This window comes from Mastigoproctus giganteus, chromosome 12 (genome assembly GCF_048544385.1).
Source record: "Mastigoproctus giganteus isolate SK-2022 chromosome 12, ASM4854438v1, whole genome shotgun sequence".
Classification (NCBI taxonomy): Eukaryota; Metazoa; Arthropoda; class Arachnida; order Uropygi; family Thelyphonidae; genus Mastigoproctus; species Mastigoproctus giganteus.
Window position 1 is genome coordinate 23,291,600 of NC_143586.1, and position 27,943 is coordinate 23,319,542.

General features: G+C 38.0%; 1 protein-coding gene across 1 annotated transcript in view; it reads right to left on the bottom strand.

Annotated features, from left to right (window-relative positions):
• Positions 1-27,943, bottom strand: part of LOC150076780 (lethal(2) giant larvae protein homolog 1-like) — a 227,416-nt gene that overhangs the window by 128,002 nt on the left and 71,471 nt on the right. Inside the window, exons 7-9 of the mRNA XM_090386649.1 lie at positions 27,158-27,373; positions 20,693-20,845; positions 7,819-7,994 (exon numbers count right to left, since the gene is read on the bottom strand). Coding sequence (XP_090242775.1) covers positions 7,819-7,994; positions 20,693-20,845; positions 27,158-27,373 — 545 coding nt within the window. The remainder of the gene's footprint in view (positions 1-7,818; positions 7,995-20,692; positions 20,846-27,157; positions 27,374-27,943) is intronic.

A 27,943-nucleotide genomic window follows, 5' to 3' on the forward strand; every position in this document is an offset into this window, starting at 1 on the left:
ATCCAATCAGCATTGTGCCTGCTCAAACCATTCAAGGCCTTATACATCTTAATCAGATAACCTTGCAGGTGAATAGTCTCCAGATGCTGCAACTTGCAGAACTTAAGCCTTTCTTTGTAAGCACACCGCTAGGTCCTTGATGTTGTCACAGACATTTTCTCAGATATGCCAGACAAGCTGTACATGCTACCTGGAAACGCTAAAACGCTAATGGAACTGATATTCGGGTGACATTCAAGTCAAGTGGACCTAATTTTGACAAAGTCTGGACAGTCCGTGACAGCCAAATCCTCTGCTTGCACCTTCACGATGGTGGGACTGTTAGTAATCCTGGGTATAACCTCCATGCACAAGCATACTGTGGGTGACCACAGTGTGAACCAACGTAAGCAGGGGTTGGGTGTGGCATCCCCACCACATGGAGAAATGCCACCCCTCTGTGTTACCAGGCAATACTAAGTGGTAGATTACTCTCATCAACCAGTGCAATACCACCACTTTGCTTATTGGAGGCTTGAAGTGGTGGAACCCATGTTTAGTCTCCAGAGCTAAGTTCTGGTCAACCCTTCCCCATCTCTTCCATCATGCAGTATGACTGATGACTTTTGAGGTTATGATGAACATCATAGCGAGATCCAATCTTCCTTACATAGATCATTGGAATAAGTCTGTTTTCTTGTGTAATTTGGCCATTCTAATACTTTAGCATTAGCATTAGTAGAGGCATTTGATGCAAGAAAGCAAGCTAACGCAGCATCAGCCAAAAAAAAAAAACAACCCACTTCCACTTCACCCCTCTGTTTGTTCAAAATACCTGTCCAGCTGAGCCTTAAACTTATTTAGGCTATCAACCTCCACCACAAGGGATGGAAGTCTGTTCCACCAAACAACCACCCGCTGGCTAAAGGCAAATTTCCGCACGTCTATCCTACATCTGTCTTTCCTCAATTTGAATTTATGCCCTCTCAGGTGATTTTTCTGAGCTAGAGGAAGAATCCCATCAGCATTGAGCATGCTTAAACCATTCAAGGCTTTATACACCTCTATCAGATCACCTCGCTGGTGCCTAGTCTCCAGACACTGTAATTTGCAAAACTTAAGCCTTTCTTCGTAAGAGAACCCCTTTGTTCCATTCACTAATCTTGTTGCCCTTCTCTGTACTCGTTCCAGCAGCTCTACATCCTTCTTGAAATGAGGCCTCCAGACCTGTATACAGTACTCTAGGTGTGGCCTGACCATCGCCTTATACAATGGAATAATCACCTCCTTATCCCTGCTGGAAAAATTCCTGTATATCATTGACAATACTCCATGAGCTACTCTTGCAGCCCGCCTGCACTGCTCAGAGAACTTCATATCTGCCTGCACAACCACCCCCAAGTCCCTTTCATTCTCCACCACTGTCAGTGTAGTACCACAGAGTTGATACGTTGCTCTGGGGTTGCTGTTTCCCATGTGTAGTACTTTACATTTGTCAATGTTAAACTTCATTTGCCACCTCTCAGCCCATCTGCTCAACCTTTCCAGATCCTGTTGCAGCAGCATAGTGTCAGTAGTGTCCTTGACAACCCTGCCAACCTTTGTATCGTCTGCAAACTTGGACATTAAGCTTGACATACCATCATCAATATCATTTATAAATACAGAAAACAATAATGGACCCAACACTGAGCCCTGAGGGACTCCACTAATAACATCAGTCCACGATGAGCAGTGTCCATTGATTACCACTCTCTGTCTTCTCCCCCTCAACCACCCCTTTATTCATAGCAGCAATTTGCCTCCAATGTCACACTGCTCCAATTTGTGTAGCAGTCTTCCATGTACAACAGTATCAAAAGCCTTTCTAAGATCCAAGTATATAATATCAAAGTTATTCCCTGCATCCAGTTCTTTTGTGACTGCATCATAGTAACCAATCAAGTTGGTCAGGCAAGACTTCCCCTTAACAAAACCATGCTGTGTCTGAGCTATAACTGAAGTCTTGTCTAAATGATCCTGCAGTGCTTCTTTAACCAGTGCCTCCATTAATTTTCCTGGAACAGAAGTTAAGCTCACAGGTCTATAATTACTTGTGTCAGCCTTTGATCCTCCTTTGTGAATTGGGGTCACATCTGCACATTTCCAGTCTATGGGTACCTCCCCTGAGTCCAAGGAAGCTCTCATAATTATGGCTAAGGGTTTGCTTACTTCCTTTGCTGCCTCCTTTAATATAACTGGATAGATCCCATCCACCCCGGGTGCCTTTCTTGTGTTTATCTTCAACAGTTTCTCCTCCACTTTACTCCCAGTTATTTCAAGATTCTGTAGCTTACTGCTAGAGTTGAATACATCTCTGGCATTCCCCTCGCTGAATAATTCCTCATGTGTGAATGTCGATGCAAAATATTCATTTAGTTTGTTAGCTACCTGAGCAGGATCATCAACAGTTGACCCATCAATATCAAGTGGACCAATCTGATTCATCCCCTTCCTTCTAGAGTTTACATAAGTAAAGAACTCTTTGCTGTTTTTCTTTGCATCCCTTGCCAAGGATTTCTCGTAATCTGCCTTCGCCTGCCTAACCTCCTTTGTAACTTGGTTGCATATCAACTTGTATCTATCATAGGCTTCTGTGTCATGTGTTAATTTGTATGTATCCCATGCATTTTTCTTCTCTGCCATATGCCTCATTAGTTCATCTGACATCCATTTAGGCCTGAACCTTGAACAATATTTCTTAGTTGGTATGTAAAGCCTAGTAGCTTCCAAGATAAGTTCTTTGAATGCTTCCCATTTTGAATTTGCTGTTGGTAACATCATCAGTTGGTCCCACTGTATAGAATTTAAATACTGTCTCAGTCCATCGTAGTCGCCTTTACGGAAGCAATAATCCTTCCCTTTACCCCTAATGGTAGTTACCTCTTTGAGTAAATCCCACTTCAGCACACTGTGATCACTGCCACCTAGTGGTTCATTTATCTGCAGATTCTTAATGCATGAAGAATCACTGCTGATAATCAAATCAAGAGTATTACTCCCTCTAGTTGCCTCCCGAACATGCTGATGTAGAAAACAATCATCCAATAAATCCACAAAAGCCCTGCTAGTGTGTGAGTAACCAGCCCCCAAATTCCAGTCAATATCTGGGAAATTAAAATCTCCCATTATAAGACTCTCTGATTTACTGGCCCACTCTATTTCCCTGTACAGTTCCTTATTATACTCATCAGAGTCATTAGGCCTATAGCACACTCCTACTCTCAATTTTGATCTCCCAATGTTTATGTCACACCAAACTGACTCAACACTGCACTGTCCAGCGATGTCGACTGGCTTCACTTCCTTGGTTTTTATGTGTTTCTTAACTAATAGCATAACCCCTCCCCCCTTCCTATCCTGTCTATCCTTTCTGTAGACGTTGTACTCCCCAAATTGCAGTTCTGCATCCCTTATATCTGTGTGACACCACGTCTCTGATATCCCAACAATATCTGCCTTCGATGTTTTGAGGAATACCTCAAATTCATCAAATTTATTTACTAAACTCCTAGCATTGGTGTACACGCAAGTATACCTGCACCTGTTTCTATTCTTAGCTACCCTAACACAACCCATGTGTTTACTTGTACCGCAATGGCTCCCAGCAGTCTCTGAAATACCATGCATCTTGTTTTTCAGGCTTCTGCTCATTCTAATAGAAGCAGTGCAAGAATCTCTTTCACCTCTGCCAGTGGCTACTGTCAATCTTTTGGTCTTTGTCTCCCCCCAAGCTAGCAGTTTTCCGACCCACCTAACACTGCCTCGATAGCATCAGCAAATATTCTTGCACCCTTTCTATTTAAGTGTATCCCATCCCTGTAGAAGCAATCTCTCCTGTTAACAAGTACAGTCCAGGCTGAAAAAAATTCTACCCCTTGAGCCTTGCACAATCTTTCCAGGGCCGAATTGATCGACAAGGCTCTCCTCATATACTCCCTCCTATCGTGTCTGGGCAGAATTGCAGACACTTTCAAATTCAACCCTAATTCTCGGCTTTTGTTCAACAGTGACCTGTACTTGTTAAGTAATTCTGCCGGTCTCCTACTCTTAATATTATTAGTTTACATTTCGAGGGTACAGCAAAAAACGGTGTTCGCAGGCCAGCCGCTAGTCAGTACACTGGACCGAACCTTTTAGTAACTCTTTAAGAGGCTTCCGGATCAGCTAGTGCATAATATTGCTACCTCTACTCTGACAGATAGTGACTGGAGGGAGTCAGAGTAGTGTGTATGCGGGGGCATTGTCGAGGCCAAGTTATGTCAAGGATCTGGGTATATTCTTACCATGTGTATGCCATATCCGAAATCATTACTTCATACAGCATGTCTCCCCCACTTTTTCTTACTACTGAATACACCATGAATTGTCAAACTAATAGAGCAAGCTTATCTGCGAAAAGATCTAAACCTCCCAAACACTTCCTAGTTCATGTTAAAAATATAAGTGGTCTCAATTCTAATCTCAACGATGTCCATTTCCACTTGCTTTCTTGCCAAACCCCATGTACTTTTTCTGACAGAATCTCAGTTATCATTTGATTCAACTACTGCTCATCTCAGTTGCCCAAATTATTCGCTGTACAATTCCTTTCACTTCAAAGGTGGTACTTGTGCATATGTCTTCTGATATTCCCTGTCAGAGACTGGGTAATTTGGAATCTCCTCTTTTCGATCTTCTCTGGCTAAAAATCTCTCTACCTCATTGTGTCAAATTCATCTACTGTCTCTACCTTGCTCTCAACTCCACTAATCACTTGGAGCTCTTTGACTTCCTCTCTTTGCAACTTGACTTTCTCCAGTCCAACTTTCCTAACAGAGGTAATTTTCCTTGGCGATTTTAATGTTCACAACTCCAGCTGGGCTCCGTTTTCTAGTCACACTAACACAGCTGGTGGAGATGCTGAGGCTTTTGCAATTACTAATGACCTTGCGCAGATTGTTCATTTACCTAAAAGAATACTGGACAATCCTAACCATTTGCAATTACTAATGACCTTGCACAGATTGTTCATTTACCTAAAAGAATACTGGACAATCCTAACCATACAGCCAACACGCTTGATCTTTTTCTCACAAACAACCCTTCTAAGTACACGGTCGAAGTGAGTGGTCCTTTAGGCACCTAAGATCACAACTTGGTGATTGTCTCTTCTCCAATGGAGTCTATTTCATGGCTTTACCTCTTATTGTTTGTCATTACAAGAATGCAAAATGGGACGACCTACGAGATTTCTTTTCCTTGCTCGGATTACTGTTTCAAAACTTCTGATGTCAACGTTTGCTCAGATCATGTCAGTAAAATTATTCTTGTAGGAATGGAATCCTTTATTCCACACTCCACTTTAAAATTTCGTCCTTTATCTAAACCTTGGTTTTCCAATAAATTTGCTAAGGCTATTCAAGAGAAGAACGTTGCATATCCTAATTGGCTTGTTTCCAATTCTTCAGTTTCATTTTCTGCCTACACCAAAGCTCACAACAATTGCAAAGCAGTTACTAATCAGACCATACTAGATTTTGAACAGGCTAAGAGTAGAAAACTTGCTTCTTGCCCTAATGGTAGCCAAGCATTCTGGTCTCTTGCCAAAGCTATTGGCCACAACATTTGCCCATCTCTGCTCCCACCTCTGTCAAAACCAGATGGTTCTGTTGTCACTTCAGCCAAGGATAAAGCTGACCTGCTACCATCCCATTTTTCTTCCAACTCATGTATTAATGATCGTGGTAAAACACCTCCCACCATTCCTAACACGCTCCATTCAATGCCTCCTGTGGTCTTCGGTCAAAAGGTTTTCAGAAGAATTTTGATAAATCTTGATGCTAAGAAAGCTCCAGGTGCTGATAGTATTTCTCCACTTGTTCTCAAAACCTGTGCTCCTGAACTTACTCCTGTTCTTTGCTGCCTTTTTTCACTTTCTTATTCCAAAGGTGTTTTTCCTTCTGCTTGGAAATTTGCTCATAAAGGGTGACGAATCCCTCCAATCCAATTATCGTCCCATTGCAATTACTTCTACTCTTTTTCTAAAGTAATGGAGAAATCAATTAACCGCCAACTCTTAAACTACCCTAGAAACTTCTGTCTAATCAAAGATTGCCAGTATGGATTCGGTCAGTGTCTATCCACCAGTGATATTCTGGCTTATGTTACCCATTTATGGACAAATTCAATGGAAAATTTCGGTGAAACACAAGCAGTTGCTTGACATCTCAAAGGCTTTCGATTGTGTTTGGCATAAAGGTCTTCTAAACAAGCTTCCATTTTATGGTTTGCCAACTGTTTTTTGTAATTGGTTATTCAGTTTTCTCTCGGTTTGCTCACTGAGGGTGATGCCTCTTTCTTTTAACTTCTCCGCTAATGCTGGTGTTCCCCAAGGTACAGTTCTTTCCCCCACTCTTTTCCTCTTGTATATTAATGACCTTCTTCCATTGACTGGAAATCCTATCCATAGGTTTGCCGATGATAGCACATTGCATTCCACTTTCCATTTTGAGAAACCTTGCCCTGCTCAATCAGCTTCAACTTATTGAATATCTGCTACCAATTCCTTAAATGCCGATCTCCAGTGGGGCAAAGACAACTTATTTGATCTCAATCCTTCTGAAAACTCAGTATTGTCTTATATCTCGCAAAAAGAACTCTGATTTCTAGGTAAAATGATATATATCTCTTTTGGGGATAACCCTGACTTCTAATCTCTCTTGGAACAAGCACCTTACAAATATTGCTTCCTCTGCATCTAAAAAAAAAAAAAACTTGGTTTTCTCTTTCGCTCTCACCGTTACTTTTCTTCCAAACAGCTGTTCGATCTGTACAAACTGCAAATCCACCCTATCATGGAATATTGTTCCCGCATCTGGGGTGGTGCCCCCAAAACCTCTTTCAGGCTTTTTGATTCCATTCAGAAGAGGGCAGTTAGGTTAATTAATGATTCATCTCTAACAGTCTCTCCACACACACACACACACACACACACACACACACACACTGTCTCAGACGTTCTGTTTCTGCTGCATGCATCTTCTATAGATATTTCCATGGGCACTGTTCTTCTGAATTGGCTTCTATAATTCCCACTCTTCTCTTTCAAAACAGCCCGAACACGTGCCACCACCAGCCAACATCCATTTACTGTCCAACTTCAAACTCACAAAACCAACTTTTTATCTTCCTCGTTTATTCATTCAACTGCTGCTTTCTGGAACAGCCTTCCTTCATACGTATTTCCTGAAAATTACAGTCTACAGAAGTTCAAGTCTAATGTCAACAAATATCTTCTTTCATCTTCTCAACCTCCAACCCAAGCATGGTACTGAGTACTATAGGTTCTAATACTTCTTGTGTTTGGGGTTTTCATAAAAAAAAAAAACAAATCTTGTTGCCCTTCTCTGTCCTCGTTTTAGTAACTCTACGTCCTTTCTAAAATGAGGCCTCCAGACCTGAATGCAGTACTCAAGGTGTGGCCTGACCATTGCCTTATACAAAGGGATAATTACCTCCTTGTCTGGTTGGATATGGGCAAATTTCCAAGCAAAAGAAAAAAACACCAGCAGTATTATGCAATTATGTGAAAATGCCAGATTAAGAAACACTGTGTTTATGTTTGAAATAATGCTTACAATCTAATAACTTGTATGAGCAGATTACAAGGTTTGGTGAATAATTTGCATATTAATATTGTCATTATATAAAAAAAAAAAAAAAAAAAAAATGTATTATCCCAATACTTAAATGAACACACAATCAAGTAATTAAACCCTCCATTGCAATAGGTATTGATATACTACCGATAATACTTACAAGCCCCATTCTGAATGTAAGGCAAGAGCAGTCACAGCAGCAGGAGGTGATAGTTGCACTACAACTACAGGATGAAAGCCAGATTCAAAGGTCACTTTATCCTTTCTGATATTTAGCTGTTCATGGCCTTTCCACACAAAGTTATCCCTGCCTCCAACTATATTTAATGTTGATATCTATAATAGAATAATGAAATAAAGTAAAAATTAAAGGTGTGATGGCACATTAAATCAAACTTAAAACTAAACAACTTCTATTTATCTGTTCACTGCATTATGATCACCTTTATGATTGATATTAGATTATCTTTATTTATTTTTTTTAATCTCTAAGAAGTAAAATCAACATAGGAAATTATACAGGAACGCTACATAAGTCGGAATTTTCTCCATGCTTATGCAGCACTCGCAACTGTGCTCGCTGAATTGATTGAATAAAAAAAAAAATGTTTGACAAACATGTAAATAGAATTATTTATTGTATTTATTCAATTTTTTATCTCGTGCGCAGGAAAAATTACAAAAGTGTGCAATTTAAAAAAAAAATTGCAAGTTATAAAATTACAAAAAAAGAGAGGAGACAGGCATAACATCAGCAAGTTTTACCTCTTGAGCATCATTGACAGAATCAATGTCTTCAGCTGATAAGTACAGCACTGCTGAGGTTGAGGGCTGTGGAGATTTAGAAGGGGTTGGCCACTCAACCTTATGAAAGAACATTAATAGATGACTGGACAGTGGCTTTTTTCTTTTCATCATAGATTTTTTGTAGCAAGCAAGCATGCATGCATGCATATCATTCACCCCTCTGTTAACTTTTAAGAATCATTCACTGTCAGGATCCATCTTCCCAAACCTTGCCATTGCTGATGCAATTTCACCAAATGCCATTGCGATCTCTCTGGTGATGAAGATCTCGGCTCATCTGGTTCATCTTGAGCTTCATCAGCATTTTCTTCTTTTACTATCACTGCCTGCAAGTCAATAAGTTCTTCTTTAGATAATTCCTTCTCTTCTTCCTCTATTAACTCCTCCATGTCTTTGGCATCAACCTCCAACTGAAGTAGCCCCGTAACCTTTACAATCTTATCTGTGATGTCTTCATAGGGTTTGTCTTTTTCAAATCCTTCGAAGTCTTTTACGTGCCGTATGCATATTTTCCTCCATGCACCATTTACACAACTTTTATTAATTTCTGCCCAGGCCTTTTTAATGTTTAAAAAGGTTGAGGGCTGTGTGGTAAATAATGTAAGATTTCCAAAAGTCTCTTAACGTAAAATTTTTTCTCATCGTCTACTGCAGACAATGCCTGAGCAAATGTTCGTAAATCATATGTTTTTAAATTCGAAATAACACCCTGATCCATAGATTGGATGAGTGAAGTCATGTTTGGTGGTAGAAATATGACTCTCGCGTTCAAATTGAAATCATTTAGATGCATAGGATATCCAGGAGCATTATCTAATAGAAGCAAAATTTTGAAAGGAACGTCGTTGTCTTTACAATATTTTTCAACCTCGGGAATGAAGCAGCATTTAAGCCAATCCTCGAAGAGAGATATTGTTATTAATGCTCTCTGGTTTGATCGGAAATGCAAGGGTAGGGTGGCTTTACTGATGCCCTTAAATGAAAAAGGATTTCTAGAATAGTACACAAGTAGTGGTTTTAATCTATAATTTCCCACTGCATTACCCCCAAGCAAGTGTGTGGCACTATCATTTGACACCTCGAAACCTGGCATTGTATTTTCCTCTTTGGCAATATATGTTCAATGCAGCATTTTTTTCCAATACAGAGCAGTCTCGTCAATGTTAAAAATTTGCTGCATTGAATAGCTGCCTTCATCAAAAATTTTTTCCAACACCACAAAATTTCTGGTGACTTCACTACATACTTTAACGTTGTGGAAACCAGCACGATGCTTTAACCTATTAAACCACCCGTTGCTTGCCATGAACTTGAGTTGGGGTTTGCCACACTTATCTTTAATATCTTTATAAATACTTCTTGCTTTTGTTCTTCAATGGCCATTAGACTCAGGGGCACTTGCTTCTGAATCTGATTTTCCATCCATGTTATTAACAGCTGTTCCACCTTCAACATAGCACCTGAATGCTGTTTTGTGATCACTGTTGATCTTAAGTGCATTGATCCTTTGACATGTTCTTTTATATGCGTACTGTCCTTTAAAATAGTATTCACTGTTGAAGCAGCAAGACCTAATTCCTTTGCAATAGATGACAAACTTTGTCCTGCTTCGTACTTCTTAATCATTTTCATCTTCATTTCTAAATCAATTTTGTTTTGTTTCCTGGCACTATATCACTTGCACTTGTCGTTGGTCACTTTCCCTTCATCATTGTAATATGTAAATAGGAACGAAAGTTTCTGAAAATTTGTTTTTTATATGATTGAAGATATCAGTGAAGGGGAACACATTTCACCATAATAGCATAAAAACCCACACAACTGCAGTTTTCGATATTATCGCAAATGCAATAAGATCGAGTTTACTACCCGTTTATAATCAGATGCACTAACAGAAACCCCAATAAACTGAAAAGTGCAAATTGTTTTATGGTCGTGCCTTAAAAAAAAATATATATCACAAAGGCATTCAAAATTGATTCTTATAATGGGAACATATGATAACAATGAAAGGTAGTGCAATTTCCATTATAAATATGACCTTTTATGGTGAAATTTTCAACTTCCAAGGACTTGGAACGAATTAAAAAAAAAACAAAAAAAAAAAAAAAAACAATGTGTTATTGGGTTCATATTACGAGATTTTCATGATACCTCCATTTATTCCTATGGGAGGCAAAATATGTTTCCATGATTTTTTTAAGTTTGCACCGGCCAGGAAAACCTTACGTAAAGTCGAATTTTCGTAAGTTTTATTGGTTTTTTTTGTTTTTTTTTTGGAGCATTAGCAACTAAGGCCATATTGCTCTGGAGATATGCGGTGGTCATTCCCTGACCTTTCTGCATCCTCCGTATTTGGTGGGCACGGGCTCGAACCCCGGTCTAATCAAGAAGCGTGTCTTTCCGTAAGTTGAGTCTAACATAAGTCGGGGAGTTCCTGTATTTTCAACTTTACCATTTTTGAATTGAATGAAAACTGGAAAAATCTCTTTTTTAGGGGGGGGGGGGGAATATTCCTTGAGTTGTTTTGAAAATAATGGACCTCACATGTGAAAATTTCCCTTGCTGGTAGATTTTGCATTTCTCTTAAAGCTCGGTTTAAGAAGCTTAAAATGCAGAAAGATATTCTAAAAAAAAAAAAAAAAATTATAGAAAATCTAGTTTCACTGAGAATCCTTCCTGCCTAGAGATTTTAGGCTAAATCCTATAAATACAAATAGCTTTTTGCTTTACAGATGGCAAAAGTTAGAGGATATGTCCTTAACCCAGCAGCAGTTCACTTGATCATAACAAATGTGGTGATGCAGGGTCTAAATGCACCCACCAATTGCATTTTTATTTCTGATTTTATTTTTAAATTCATATTGTTGATATGCTTGACTGTTTCATAATGAATTCCAATATTTATATAAATTATTTTTTATAAAAAAAAAAGTTAAATTTAAAAATATCCTTTTTACACTTGTTATTTTCAATAAATCTTTGATTGAATGTGTTGGGGGAAAAAAAAAAAAAAGAAAACATCAAAATAAAAATATATGAATATATATATAAATATACATAAAAGCATTTCAGCAAGTTTTTGCCTTCATCCACACTGCTCATTGCAGAAAGTGGCAAGTTCTCACATATCAAGATCTTCCTCAACATGCTGCTACTGACCCACGCTGTTTCCTTCATTTGTTAGTGGTAAAAAATTGTGGATGTATTACCATGACCTGGAAACAAAGACCCAATCCTCTCAATGCATAGCTGCCAACTTTTGACTTTCAAACAGCCGGAGGTCAGGCATTTGTTAAGTAGGATGAAAACAGGTTTTCAGACCAAAACAGGAGGTCAGAAAAGGTAAGAAGTTTTTAAAGTCCACACAGCACTACAAATTAAATTTCACTGCAAAATGTACATTTTACATTAAAATACAGTCAAAGATTGTTTATAAACAGTGTTCTTTTAAAAATTAGCTTACCTAACAATTTTCTGTTTAAATATTTTATTAGAAATCAACTGATTTTGAATGCTTCAAAAAAGGTACTGTTGCAGACTTTTCCCTCTCCAGAAATGTTAATTCAAAGTTCAAAACAATGGCCCTGCTGTCTAGTCTTGGCTGTTGAGAGTATTTCCAAAACTTCACCATAAATAGAAGATCTGAATGCAGTTTCCATTTTTCTAGCTTGGCTGAATATTTCTCACACTGAGCACTGGTAAGAGGAATCATTAAAATGTCAAGCATGACTTGAGATAATTTGTTACATCTCAAGCGTCCTTGTGCAATTGTCATTTCCCCAACCAAAGACCACTATACATCAATGCTTTCTTTTTTCATCACAGCACGTGATAGGTTCTCACACTGAACTTGACAAAACTGATGATGCAAAACATCTACTGCTTTACCTATTTATTTATCCTTAACGACACTAAGAGTCATACAACAATACTAAACCTGTCCATAAAAAGTTCAAATTTGAATGCGCTACAAATTGATGAAATTTGTGCTACCTTAACATTTACAAGAACATTTTTCAATGGAGAACATATATACCATGTAGTCACATGCAGCCATAAATCACTTCCTCACTGAGCAAAAGAGCAGACCCTTCCTTGTTTTAGACTCTCCATGACTATCAGAAGAAATGCCTATGACTAGTCAGAATCTTCCTTCTGGTTTAATCTACTACAGTAATCAATTTGGAAAATAATTTGGTAAAATAAAATTTGCACATAGCATTCTTCAACATATCTAGGAGTAATGACTCCAGTATGTGGATGTTGGGTATACTGGACTGAAGTTAGGATTTTCAAATGTTGGCATAAAATTTAAAAGAAATAGGCAAGTTGCTGTATTCAAGCCAGAAGAAAGAAACATAAGCAGACTTTCTGAATGAGGATAACATAACTAGAATTATCAGCTTGCTTGTCAGTTCACAACTGATTTTAACAGAAGATTGTAATCCAGCTCTTTTTCTTAAGCTCCTCAATTTGTCCTCTTTCAAAACTTTTGGATCGTGAACTAGCATGTTCAAATCTAGTTGAAATCATGAACTAGATTTCAACATGAGTCAGTGCCACTCACTAGTAATCACTTGCTGTACTTTTCAATTGGCTAACTCTGAAAAGTACTCCTATTGCTTTTCTTGCCATTTCTAACCCCTCTTTAAACAAACTTGTCAAAGTCTGCTGCTGTCCTACTAGTCTAGTTACACTGGTAAAATTCAGCAAATTCAACGACTTATGCTACTACAAATGACCCGCGCATGTAGAACGACATCAACTGCCGCCCTACAGCTACTAACAGGCCGCCTCCCTTTGGACCTCCACGTCGCTTTTATCGGACTTTCTCATGCCATCAAGAAGAATAAGGAAGCTGAATTCCTCACTATTCAAACCCGTACCGATACCGACATCAAAAAGGAACATAAACGTGTGTGGCTACAATTCATAAACTTATGGCAAACCCGCTGGAATAACTCTACAACTGGTGCAACTACTAAACTTTTCCTTCCTGAGGTAACCTACATCAACAAGCAACGTTCCACTTGGTTCTTCCCTAACGTCTATGCTTCCTTCCTATTAACTGGCCACGGGTCCTTCAAGAGACGCCTTCTAGAGTTCGGCCTAGTCGAGGATGCCCTCTGTAGCTGCGGAGAAGGTACAGAGGGCATCTGTACCTGAAGACTGGGATCACGTGATGCACTCATGCAACGTATACTTAGATCTAAGAAACCAACTACTCCTAGACCTCCACACTACATCACTTCGGCCAGAAACCAAGTTATTGGAATCTAATGATGCCTTCCGTGCACTGACCAGTTATGCGAACGAGGTCTTTCGTCGTCGCTGGCATCACCTGCAACTCCCGAACACTACTCCTGGATAACCTCCTCTAGACAGCAACTGATACCCAGCACCGGAAACTTCCAGACATGAAACTGCAAATGGCGGACAGCCCTGTCGACGCCGCTCCGTGATTCTCCATTGTGACGATCCTGGACTCTTTAATTTGAACTTTACCTATTCTCTTCTTCCTACCCACAGTCTTTCTCCAGGACTCCCACAACTGCACCTAGCACTCTTCCTGCTCCTTTTCGCCTGGGAGGATGCCTACGCTCTGTCATCCTCGCTATCTTGTCTGTCTTCCACTTTCCTGTCTCTTCTCCGTTCTTTCCTTGGCCCTCCCCACTCTCGCTCCTGCAAGAGTGTGGACAGCCCGTCAGATGTCTTTTACTCCCTGGTCCGGCTCCTCGTGCCAGTGGACGGATGCTGGGAGGCTCCTTCCTGGTGATCGCGCCTCCCAGTAACGAAGAGGCCAGTCAAACAACACAAACAACACACTACTCACACATAACCCACACTGACTGGCTTTGCTATGTTAACAGAGTATTTAACGCGGATTTGTGGGAAACCACGGGAACCGCATAACAAAAAACACTATGTCCACTAGTCTAGTTACACATTTAACACAACTTGTGTCTTGAACTTGTTTTGAAGTTGTGTCTAGTACACAACTTCAAAACCTTGTTTTTTTTTTTGTTTTTTTTTTTTTTACTTCAGTTGCATGCATCAGTTGAAATTGTTTAAATCTACCTTTTTAGCACTTTCTAGATAGTAGAAAATTTCCATCAACTATTCAACCACTTTCACAGGAAGGCATGAAGATCCCTTTTGAGTAAAAAATTAATAAGACAGCAAATATGGCCTACTACCACCAAGTGCTCACACTTTTAATACCCACATGCTCCAGTTTATAGGCTTATCATAACAGGTACATTATCAACACTAAGTGTGGGACAGTTTGTTTTTTTTTTTTTTAAGGAATCCCATATGTTTTCATGTTGTTTAGATGTCAAATGTTGGAACCATGTAGAGCTTTTGTTTTTGTTTGTTATTTGGTTTTTAGAGCATTAGCAACTAAGGCCATATTGCTCTGCGATATGCGGTGGTCATTCCCTGACCTTTCCGCATCCTCCGTATTTGGTGGTGACGGGCTCGAACCCCGGTCTAATCAAGAAGCGTGTTCTACGCACTGCTGCTCCTTCCCACCTGGCTACGGAGGCGCCCCCATGTAGAACAACTCACCAATGTGCGCACTGAGAACAAGGTCATCATTTAAGGGTGGTTTTTTTTTTTTTAAACAAAAAAGTCATCAAAATAGTGTATAGCTTGTAATCAGTTTGATTAAGTACTGCCATCTGTGGCAATCAGAAATGGCCTTATCAGAGGTTATCACTCTCTTCTTTCCCTATCTGTGCAATTCTCTCATGATGTCTGAACAATTTCAAAACAATGTGCTTGCATGAATCAACACTCAGAGGAAGCTTATTTTCTATGACAAAAGATGCAAATAAACATTCAGCATAAATCATTGTCACCAACTGAAATACAATATTTATTCTGCATTTGTTGTTAAGCTCATTTGTTGTTATTTGTCATGATGTCATTATGCTTATTTGTTTGCAAATGTCTGATTACATCACATTTCCAGCCATTTGAAATTGAAAAATCATATCTATAAAATACACAAGGCAAACATTTTAGGTTTCGGCATTCTACTTAAAGACATTAATTAGTTTCACACTACACAAGCAATGTATAATATATACTTGTCTAAGTGGCAGCAAAGGGTCACACTCAACTCTGGATTATGTCACTGTGTTGATATAGACTCTGTAAGCCAGTAGGTGTGTATTAATGTGTGAGGTATGGTGTTTGTGTTGTATAACCGGCCTCTCAATTACTAGGAGGTTGCAATCACCTGTAAAGCAACCTCCCAGAGATGTGGACCCTGGCCATCTACTGTACACAATCTATAATGGGCTTACCCAGATTGCCTGGGCAAGACTGGCTCAGCCAATTACACAATACTATGAAATTATTGCACATATTGCAATAGCATTGTCAAAGCCATATTACGTCTAGGAGCTAGGTATATTCTTGCTCTATATACCAAATTCATACCCAAAAATTTAATTATTTCATACAACATGTTCTCCACACCTTTTCTTACTAGTGAATATATTATGAACAGTCAAACTAATAGAATAAGCTTTTCTGCAAAAAGATTTAAACCTCCCAAACACTTCCTCATTAATTTCACAAATATACATAGTCTCAGTTCAAATTTCAATGATGTCCACTTACAGTCTGCAAAGCCCCACATACTTTTTCTGAGAGAATCCCAATTATTGGTTGAGTCAACCACTACTCATCTCACTTGTCCTAATTATTTGCTGTTGTTTGTTGTTGTTTGGTTTTTAGGAGCATTAGCAACTAAGGCCATATTGCTCGGGGATATGCGGTGGTCATTCCCTGACCTTTCCGCATCCTCCGTATTTGGTGGTGACGGGCTCGAACCCCGGTCTAATCAAGAAGCGTGTGCTACGCACTGCTGCTCCTTCCCACCTGGCTACGGAGGCGCCGATTATTTGCTGTATGATTCCTTTCACTTCAAAGGTGGTACTTATTCACATGTGTGCTTTGATATTCTCTGTCAGAGACTTGGTAATTTGGACTCTCCTCTTTTTGATCCTCTCTGGCTTAAACTCTACCCAATTCTGTCAAATTCATCTGTTGCCTCTATTGTTCTCCCAATTCCACTAATCATGGAACTCTTTGACTTCCTCCAGTCCCAGTGAAGTAATTTTCCTTGGCGATTTTAATATTCACAACTCCAGCTGGTCAAGATGCTGAGGCTTAGCAATTACTAATAACCTCTCACAGATTGTTCATTTACCCACCAGAATACCAGACAATCCTAACCACATAGCCAAAACTCTTGATCTTTTTTTCCCAAACAGCCATTCCAAGTATACAGTCTAAATGAGCAGCCCTCTAGGCACCTCAGATCACAGCTTGGTGATGGTAGTCTTCTCCATTGAAGCCCCTCTCTCATGATCAACTTTGTGTCATTAGGCATCACAAAAACAAAATGGGATGATCTGTGAGATTTCCTTTCTTCTTTCCCTTAGTTGGATTACTGCTCTAAATCTTCTGATGTCAATATTTGCTCAGACTGTGTCAGAAAATTTTTTCTTGTAGGGATGAAATCCTGTATTCCACACTCCACCTTAAAATCTTGTCATTTATCTAAATCTTGGTTTTCCAATAAATGTGCCAAGGCTGTTCAAGATAAGAATGTTTCATATCACAATTGGCTTGCATCCACATCTCCTCCAGATTTGTTTTCTGCCTACACCAAAGCTCACAACAATTGCCAAGTAGTTACTAACAGTTATTATTGTCAAGCAGGCTAAGAGTAGAAAACCTGCTTCTTGTCCAAGTGGGCAGTCAAGGTTTCGGGTCTCTTGCCAAAGTTACTTGCTGCATGTTTTGTCATCTCTATTCCCACCTCTTAAAACTGATGATCTATTGCCCCCTCAGCAAAAGATAAAGCCACTTACTAACAACCTAATTTTCGTTAAACCCCTGTACTCATGACCTTGTTAAATCATCTCCTATCATTCCCAGTTCACTACATTCAATGCCTCCTGTGGTCTTCCATCAAAATGATGTCAGAATAATTTTGGGCAATTTTAATGCCAAGAAAGTTTTGGGTCCAGATGGTATTTCTCAATTTGCTCCTTTTTACACTTTTTTTTTTTTTTTTTTTTATTCCACTGGTGTTTTCCCCCTTCTGCTTGGAAACTTGCCCAAAAAGGGTGAAAAATCCCTCCCATCCAATTATTGTCCCATTACACTTACTTCTGCTCTTTTTAGAGAAATGAAGAAATCCATTAACCGCTAACTCCTAAACTATCTAGAAACTTTCCATCTGATCAATGAATTGCTAGTCTAGTATGGATTCCGTTAGTGCTGATCCAATGGCGATATACTGGCTTATGTTACCCATCTATGGAAAAATTCAATGGAAAAGTTTTGTGAAACTCAAACTGCTGCTCTTGACATTTTTCAAAGGCTTTTGATTGTATCTGGCATAAAGTTTTCTAAATAAGCCTCCATCTTATGGGTTTTCCAACTGTTTTTTTTTGTAATTGGGTATCCAGTTTTCTCTCTGACTTGCTCTCTGCTGGTGATGTAGATGGTTCTCTGTCTTCTAACTGCTCCACTAATGCTGGTGATAAATCGTATCTATAGTTTTGCTGATGATAGCACATTGCATTCTGACTTCCAATTTGAGAAACCTTGCATTGCGCAATCAGCTTCAACTTCTCAAATACCCATTAACAATTCCTTAAATGCTGATCTCCAGGAATTCTCCAGTGGGGTAAAAATAACTTAGTCTATTTCAATCCTTATAAAACTCACTCCGGTTTTATATATCACAAAAAGGATTCTTCTGCTGCTGTGGTTGTCTTCAATGACAGATTTCTAGGCAAGATCACATATCTGTATCTGACTTCTAATCTCTCTCTCTCTCTCTCTCTCTCTCTTGACATAAGAACATCATAAATATTGCTTCTCCTGCATCTAAAAAAAACTGTTTTTTTTTTTTTTTTTTTCATTACTTTTTTTTTCCCAAACAACTGCTCACTCTGCCCTACCATGGAATATTGTTCTCTCATCTGGGGTAGTGCCCCTAAAACACATGAGGCCTCTAGACTCCAAAAGAGAGCAGTCAAGTTAATTAATGACCCATCTCTAACGAAGTCTCTCCACTCTGTCTCACAGATGTTCTGTTTTTGCTGCATGCCTTTTCAATAGATACTTCCATATTTGCTGTTCTGAATTGGCTTCTATAATTCCCACTCTCACTCTCTCTTCCAAATTAATACAAAACATCCTTTTGCTGTCCAACTTCAAACTCATGGCATCACCTTTTCTTCTTCCTCATTTATTCCTTCAACTTTTGTTTTCTGGAACAACCTCCCTTCATATGTATCTCCTAAAAATTACAACATACAGAATTTCAAAATTTTGCCAATGATGTGAAGTTCATAAAACTAGTTAATAACTAGTACCAAGCAGGACTATTTCAAGATGCCTTAGATAAGCTTCAGGATAGTAAGATGCATGGAAACTAGATTTCAATGGGCCAAAATAAAAGGGAAATAACAATCCCAAAAAAGCTAATATACTTGATTGGATTGAATTAAAAACAGTAAAGGAAGATAGTCTGAGGATTATGATTCATGCAGAAAAGTTCTCTGTGCCATATAGATAGGCAGCAAGGAGAGCCAATCACTGATTTAGGGATTGGTATGTAGGCAGTGGTATTATAACTTCCTTATCTCTACAATTTCCAACTGTAGAGATATGGAGATTATAATACCACTGCAAAGGCCCACTTGCAACCACACTTGGAATTCTGTGTCAAGTATAGAAACCATGTATTAAAAAAAAAAAACTAAAAAATTTAAAAAAAAAAAAAGTCACCTAAAGTATCTTAGAAGATACTTAAACCTCTGAGGTTTATAAGACTCAGAGAGTGTACAATAAAATGAAGGTGAAATTTGTAACATTAAATGACACTAGAAGTGACAAGTCTTAGTCATAAATTAAAGAAGGGGGTGTGAATTCAAATTAAGAGAGATGAGTTTCAGACTGGATTGTACAAAATTTTCCTTTAACCAGTGACTTGCCAATCAGTGAAATAAGTTGAATACATGAGTAGTACTTGGGAAAATGCAAAGGCCAGATGGAGCAGTGTCTATGGGAAAAGGAAATATTTTGGTGGGGTACAAAAAACATGGTTTACCTACATTGTATGGCCAATGCTAATATTGTTCAGTGTTGCTTGACAATTTATGTTTGCTCCAGGAAAATTTTATTTCCTATTAGTGACTTATTTTCTGTTACATCAGTTCAGTGAACATCTAGCAAGTCATTAAATTAAAAAAAAAAAAAAAAAAAAAAACTAGTGCAGAAGGCAAAATAACTGTACCTTCTAAAATTACTACTTTGACATTTCCCATTTAGCACTGGTACTTGTCAGATTCATCAACTGTTCCCACTGGACAGAAATTAACTTTCCTGTACATACAAAATTGAAAGTAAAACAAACCTCTGTGCAAAGTATCAAGCTACCTGTTTTTGAAAATGTATGCTGGGTAGCAGTATTTAACACTGTTCGCTGCCTTTATGCATATATGTGTAAAATATGCATCAGGAGTGATGTGCCACAATATCATTCCTGATGCCGTTTGGGTGCATTTTGAATGCATATCTGTGTTCAAGATGCACCCAAGCACTGTGCCGTAATGCATATGAGCGATTAATTGAGTGCTGTAAATGTAAAGCTTATCTTTTGTTTATAGACTTGGCACACAGTTTTATTTGTTCTTTGGCTTGTGCTGATCTTAGTTTATGTATATGAACAAACTTCAAGATTTGTTCTAACTTACAGTTCAGCACAAAAGTAAGTGTTTGCTTTTAGCAATGAATTCCAAAAACTTTCAAGTTTCAACCATCATGTATGAATTTTGAGAATGCTGGGGATGTTGGAATTTTCTGATTTTTTTTCGACATTGTGAAAATTATGGCACAATGATCAGGTTCTCTCACATTTTGGTAGCAGCAAATGTGTTAACTGTTGCGTTTTTGCATTTATCTTTTTTGTGCAATTAAATTAACTGGTTTAATCACCAAAAAGGTTTGTACATGTTTAATAATATAGATCAGTAATTAACAAAGCTTTTAATAGTTGTTATTAATTAAAATACATAATTCTCTGTTTAGTGATGACATAATAAATAATAAGTGACATTGAGGTATTATATAATAAAGAGCTATAAGTTGTTACTTTCAATAATCAAAAATAAGAAGGAAAAAATTACACTGATTTCTTCTTCTGCTTTATCTTCTTTTGACTGAAAAATGACCAACTGCCCTGCAGTCCCAGCTATCACTAATGCTCCACTTAATACACACATAAGTATTTTTTTAATACCCAGTCTCGGATCATCACTATATGGATCAAATGTTCCTATCTAGAAGATTTAAGACATTTTACTGACAGAATAAAAAGAAAATTATTACTGTATCATAAAATGTAATCATAATAAACTATTCTGAAAAACTAATAGAAATATGAAATTCTGAAAAACAAAATGTTATTTGCACAATATGCCACTGCCTTTAGCTAGATATTAATTTAATTAGTTTAATATTAAAGCAGTTATTAAACTACTTTGGCAACAAAGACTGCAAGAATTAATTAACCATCACATCTACAACCGATTTTGGATATGTTCATATTTTTATGAATTTTATTAGAAAAATTAAAGTACCCGTTTATGTATATTTTAAATTATTGCAGATGTATATTTATTACAATGGCATTTATATATAATGATATGATTAAAACTTAGGGGCTTAGAGGGGAACAGGCATTCTACATGTTATCAGACACTCAGTCTAAAGCACTAATGGATCCAATATCTTTCTATTTTAGAAGATTTAGGAGAAGTCTGGTTGGCTTGCCTCCCCAAAATTCACTCATGCACACCTTCTTAATGGTAAGCCCTGCTATGTCACTTTGGTGGCAACGAACATGTAGAGTAGTTCTCTTCAAGATGCCTGGTCAGCATGAAGAGGAAAAGACCAAACACTACAGCAAATGACAACGTGATGAAACAAATGGCCCTTGGTCCCCAGTGGCTTTCCCTCCCCCTCTTGCGGCAGCAAGAGGATCAGAGTGGAAGCAGAGGGTGCTAAGAATCTCTGGGTACGACCAGGCTACCATGCACAGAAACTCAACTTGGCCTGTTACAATGTAAAATTGCTCATTGGTGAAGACAGGATATTAGAACTGGAAAAGGAATTAGAAAATGTGAATCATTGGCTTGGCTGAAACAAGAAGAAAAAATGAATCACTAATAAGTTTATCAAGTGGAAATCTTCTGTACACAAAAGGGAAACAGTGAAAAGAGCAAAGGTGGAGTTGGCTTTCTTGTCCATAAAGATATAAAAAACAACATTTTGGAATTCAAAAGTACATCACCAATGGTTTCAAGACTAATCAAGATTTCTAAGTGGTACAAACTAAAGGTTATAATGATATATGCACCAAACTCGAGCCGCCTCCGTAGCCAGATGGGAAGGAGCAGCAGCGCGTAGCACACGCTTCTTGATTAGACCGGGGTTCGAGCCCGTCACCACCAAATACGGAGGATGCGGAAAGGTCAGGGAATGACCACCACACCGGAGCAATATGGCCTTAGTTGCTAATGCTCCTAAAAACCAAATAACAACAACAACAACCAAACTCGAGCCATGATGATGAATAAATGTACACCGAAATTGAGAGACTTCTAGATGAACAGAAAACTCACTACACTATCATTATGGGGGACTTCAATGCTAAGGTTTGAAAGAAACAAAACAGCACAGAAAGGGAAACTAGAAAATTTTGGAATTGGTGAAAGAAATGAAAGATTTGTGAAATTTGCAGAATTTCAAGGAATGTCAGTAATCAACACTTTTTCAAGAAAAGGGTGAACAAAAAGTGGACATGGAAGAGCCCAAATGGATTAACAACTAATGAAGTAGACTTCATCCTCACTAACAGAAGATATACTGTGAATGGTGTTACCATCCAGAACAACGTAAATGTTGTAAGTGATCACAGAATGGTAAGACGTACACCTGATATAGATGTAAGAAAATAAAGGAAAAAACTGACGCGAATACATAATACAAAGGTTTTTGAGATAACAGAAGATGAGAAAAAGCAGTATGTACTGGACTGCAAGAACAAGTTGGAGCTTCTGAAGATCCTTTCAGGACCAAGATATCGACGAGGAATACAACAATTTTTTGAAAGTGATAAAGCCTGAGGTAAAAAAGAAATTCAAAGAATAAAAAATTAGTCAAGAAACACTTATGATGAACTGAGGACGAGAAATGAAGAGCAAGATAAATACTGACAAGGACAAAATTGAGTATACTGAGTTATGCAAAGCCATTAGAAAGAGATTCAGAGAGGACATAAGATTTAACACAAGAAAATAGAACAATCATTAAGGAAAAACAAAGAACTTAAATCAGCAGTCATGAGCGGTAATACAGAAAGACAAATGATACTGAAACTGAAGAATAGTGGTGTCCTTATAAATAGCAGACAAGGCATAATTCAAATAGCAGAAGACTACCATAAAGTATTATACAGGGTGTCTCAAAAATATTGGTACAAACGTTTAGGGGAGGTAGGTAACATCTAAAGGAATGTGAATCGCATAGGAACCCATAACCGGAAACGTCATGGGAAGGTAGTAGCCGAGGCACAAGAAGCAGAAATGACACAAGACAGTAATTATTGGCAAACATTTATTTGACATAATATTAACAATGGAGTATGAGATTGATGCATTTCATGATGTTACAACAGATGCTCGAAGGTTCCACCATGAGACGCGATGCATGCGTGACACCGACGTAGCATGGATTGGCGGACACAGTTGAACACACCTGGAGTTTCTTTGACAGTAGCAGCAGCGCAGAAGAGTCTCGCCACAAGATCCATTTCCATCTCCACAGGCAATTCATACACAATAGATTTGAGGGCCCCACACAGAAAGAAATCAAGGCCGATAAATCAGGTGAGCGTGGGGGCCAGGCAACGGGTCCACCAGGGCCAATCCATCGGACACCCAAAACGCCTGTTCAAATGGTCACGAACACATCTTCCATAATGGGCAGGCGCCCCGTCATGTTGAAACCAAATGTTGCATCTCACATTTGCTGGAACATCGTCAAGTAACCCTGATAGAACTTGTTCAAGAAAGATCCGATATTTAACGGAGTTCATGCGGGATGGTAACAGGTATGAGCTGACTAAGCAGTCACCGACCATACCTGCCCACACATTTATTGCGAAGCGATGTTGTGCCACATGGGGATGCACACCGTGTGGGTTGTCGTGAGCCCACACATGAGCATTGTGCTGATTGAATAAGCCTTCCCGAGTGAAATAAGCCTCATCCGTGAACAAAACGTAGGCTGGAAAATTTAAGTCTTGAACACTTTCTTGGAGAAACCACTGCGCAAAAGCCAAATGTGCAGGATGATCTTGGAGGAGCAGTAACTGAACCCTTTGGAGATGAAAGGGGTATAAGGACTCATCGTGCCAGACACGCTGTACACTGCAACGAGACACTCCTAAGGCAGAGGCAACAGCACGTGTGCTGGTAGTAGGATTATTCTGGATGGCATTCAACACACTTTCTTCCATGGCGGTTGTTGGCGTCGAATATGGTCTGCCCGCACTACTCCTGTTACCTCTAAATAACCCATAATCGCACAAATTTTGATGCATATACGCAAACAAACGATGGTCTGGTACATGTCTGTCTGGGAAGCGTTCTCCATAAATTTGTTGAGCTGCTCATCCATTGCCCTCTGCTAATCCATACACTAGGTGCAATGTCTGCCAGCTCACAGTTCATATATCGATGCATGCTCTTTGTGTGGCGACTACTGCTTGAATGAGTAAACCAAAAATTTTCCCTCTCGCAAACTGATGAACAGCGCCGTGCACCGACTTAAGGTGACGTTTCCGGTTATGGGTTCCTATGCGATTCACATTCCTTTAGGTGTTACCTACCTCCCCTAAACGTTTGTACCAATATTTTTGAGACACCCTGTATAAGGAGTGAGGAAATGATACAGGCAGTGGGGAAGATGGATCACAAATTAGCAACACATATGGCATACCAGATATCCTTCCTGATGAGGTAGAATATACATTGAAGAAAATGAAGAATCAGAAAGCCCTGGGTGAAGATGAAGTTACTGTAGAGTTGTTAAAATTGGGAGGAAGAGACATGACACAGAAACTGGCAAGACTCTTCACAAAATACATTAGAAAAGGCATGATGCCCAAGGAATGGAATAATGGAATCATAATTTTGCTGCATAAGAAAGGAGATAAATCAGAAATTAGAAATTATAGACCAATTAGCTTGTTATCCCACATTTACAAGTTGTTCACAGGGGTCATTACTAATGGATTAGAAAGAATACTTAATGAAAATTGATCGAAAGAGCAAGCTGGCTTTATGGACAGGATTTCAACTGTGGATCACCTTCATGTAATATCGCAGCTAATGGAGAAAGCAAATGAATATAAAGTGCTACTATACCTGGCATTTGTGGATTATGAAAAGGCAACTGACTCCATACAGCATAAAGCAATTGTTTCAGGTACTGGAAAAAGATAGACACCCCCATACATTATGATTTTGAAGTAGATGAGAATGCTACCTCCTTTATTAGATTAGACAAAGACAGTAACAAATTTAAAATTGAGAAAGGAGTTAGACAAGGAGACACTATCTCTGAAGTTGTTTACTGCTGTTCTTGAAGCTTTTAGAAGATAGGACTGGTTGTAGAAAGGAGTCAAATGTAAAAGGAGAGTACCTAAACCATTTAGATTTGCAGATTGACATTGTGATCATAAGCCACGATCCCAAAGAATTAGAAGAAAATCTTAATCAGTTATGCAGAGTTAGTAAGGATTTTGGACTAAAGATGAATATGGCCAAAACAAAAGTAATGATGAACAAGTATGTGACAGAAAGGGATATAATCATTGAAGGAGCAGTAATTGAAAAGGTGGAGTGATAGACTCATCTGGTACAAGTCATTAGCTGTAATAATGATAAATGGCTGGAAGTCAAGAGAAGAATAAATTTTGGATGGATAGCATTCAGGAAATATAGTCACATACTGAGGAGCAATATCCCAATTTGAATGAAATGTAAAATAATGAACCAATGTATACTCCCTACCATGACTTATGGAAGTGAAACTTGGGCACTCACCAAAAGAATGGAAGAGAAGCTGAAAACTATAGCAAAGAATGGAACAAATTATGTTAGGAATCAGACTGTTAGATAAGAAGAGAAACATATGAATTAGGCAGCAAACACAAATAAAGGACATTCTTATCAAAACTAAGGAACTGAAATGGTCTTGGGCAGGACACATAGTTCGAAGACATGATGACAGATGGACTAAGAAAATAAAAGAATGGTACGCAAGAGGAGCTATAAGAAAACCCGGAAGACAACAATGAAGAAGGAACTGGAAAGTTGCTGGAGAGGCAGTCATCCTGCAGTGGATTGAAAATGGCTGATGATGATGATTAAAACACCAAAACAGAAGATGGATGTAAGACTATATGACTTTGACTGTGAGTGGCAAATCCTACCCTAGTGCATGTTATGAGCATGCAGCTGCAGCCAGCAAGATTAGCACAGTTGGACTGTTGGGAATAGAGGCCATTCACATATTACATAATACAAGGAAGGGCTAGGTTGTCAGGTAGAATATTATAATGCATTAAAAGGTAGGTTGTCATCACACACAAATGCTACCTGAGAGGTTTTTTTATTAGAAATAAATAATGCAACTTAAATAAGAGTATTTCATTATATAATAATATGTAATGGATCAGAGATGTTATGAAGTGTTACAGAGAAGGGAGCATTCAAAATTGTAAAAAAAAAAAAAAAAAAAATTTGTTATGCAATATCATTATAAATATTTTGCAAATTACATAATAAAGAAAATGTATTATGTAATTTACAAATTGTTGCTTTATTTTTGAAGAAATAGAGGCCAAAGAAATGATTATTCAGGCAAGTAGTAAAACCAAAGCTTTATCAAAAGATGGGATATTTGAATTGTAAAAGTGCTGCTTCAAAGACAAATGTGATATCATGATATTACTGAGAATCATGTAAGATGCAGGAAATCTTGCATATCAACAAATGATTAATTTATCTCAAATGTTCAAAGCATTATTCAAGCCAACTGCCAAATAAGAATTGAAGGCACGGCCTCTCATGTTGGAATATATGGCACTTGCTGAGCTATCACACCTGGAATTTTAAGTATGAAAAGGTTTTACATTTATAGAGAGAAAATTAACATAAACCCAGTTAATATTACTGGTAAAATTTAATGTCTATATGTTTCTCTCTTAAGATTAAATGGCATCATGACAGGTCCCAATGTTACTACCAGTAAAACTAGAGAAACAGCCAGACCTGTCTTATTTGTGTCATTCTGTTAAAAACCTGCCAAATTGCAATATAGTATCTAAATTATTTGATTATAAAACAAACCTAAAAATTCATTTCTGTAACAGTATTTTTCATTAATGCAGTTTAACACATAGCACTATGAATGAAGAAAAAGTAATGATCAACAAAAAAAAAAAAAAAAAAAAAAAGAATAACAGCAAATAATCAAAATGGTTACCTACAAAGAAATAATGGACCGTTAAGTTAACTCACTTTACGAAATGGTGGCCATGCTTCTACTTCTTCTTGATTATGTTGCACATTTATTTCTCCATCAAACAAATGTGCAGTATGAATAGTGTACATATGAGTCAGAGAAACTCCACTTGCATCCCAAAATCTTACTGTACCATCTTCATGTCCAGTCAGTAAGCAGTCATGACTAACTGGCTGTTTGAAAAGTGATTTTCCTCCATTTATTGGCCACTTCTAAAAACATAAATTGACTCATCATTAATATGAATTACAAAAAAAAAAAAAAAAAAAATCCATGCTGAAAATGCAAAACAACAAAGTAATTATGGGCAAAATATTTCAGCTTCAGCTGAAATATTAACTATGAGCAAAGTTAATATTTCAGCTGAAGAATCACAACAACAGGGTTTAAGAAAAGATAAATTTCACCCCTTAAATTGTTAAAGCCAAATGCTATACTTATTTGAAGCCATTTTAAATGGATGAAACACAGTAAAGATTCATTTAATACTTGTCAACAAATGGAATGCAACTTTTCTGAAAAGACAGAGAATAATTTCATTATCAGTGAATTTGGCATGAATATCATCTCTTAATTAACAACTTATAATATAGTGAATCACACTATACTACAAGTACAGGAATACCTCGCATAGTGTGGTTAATGTGTTGGAAAAACTACTGCACTTATTGAATCAGCACTAAACGGGGAATAGTTTCAATGGGAAAAATAATGATACGTGGGTATTATAAGGAATTTTTATATTAGAAATAATTATGCATGATTAGTTAGAAAAATAATAA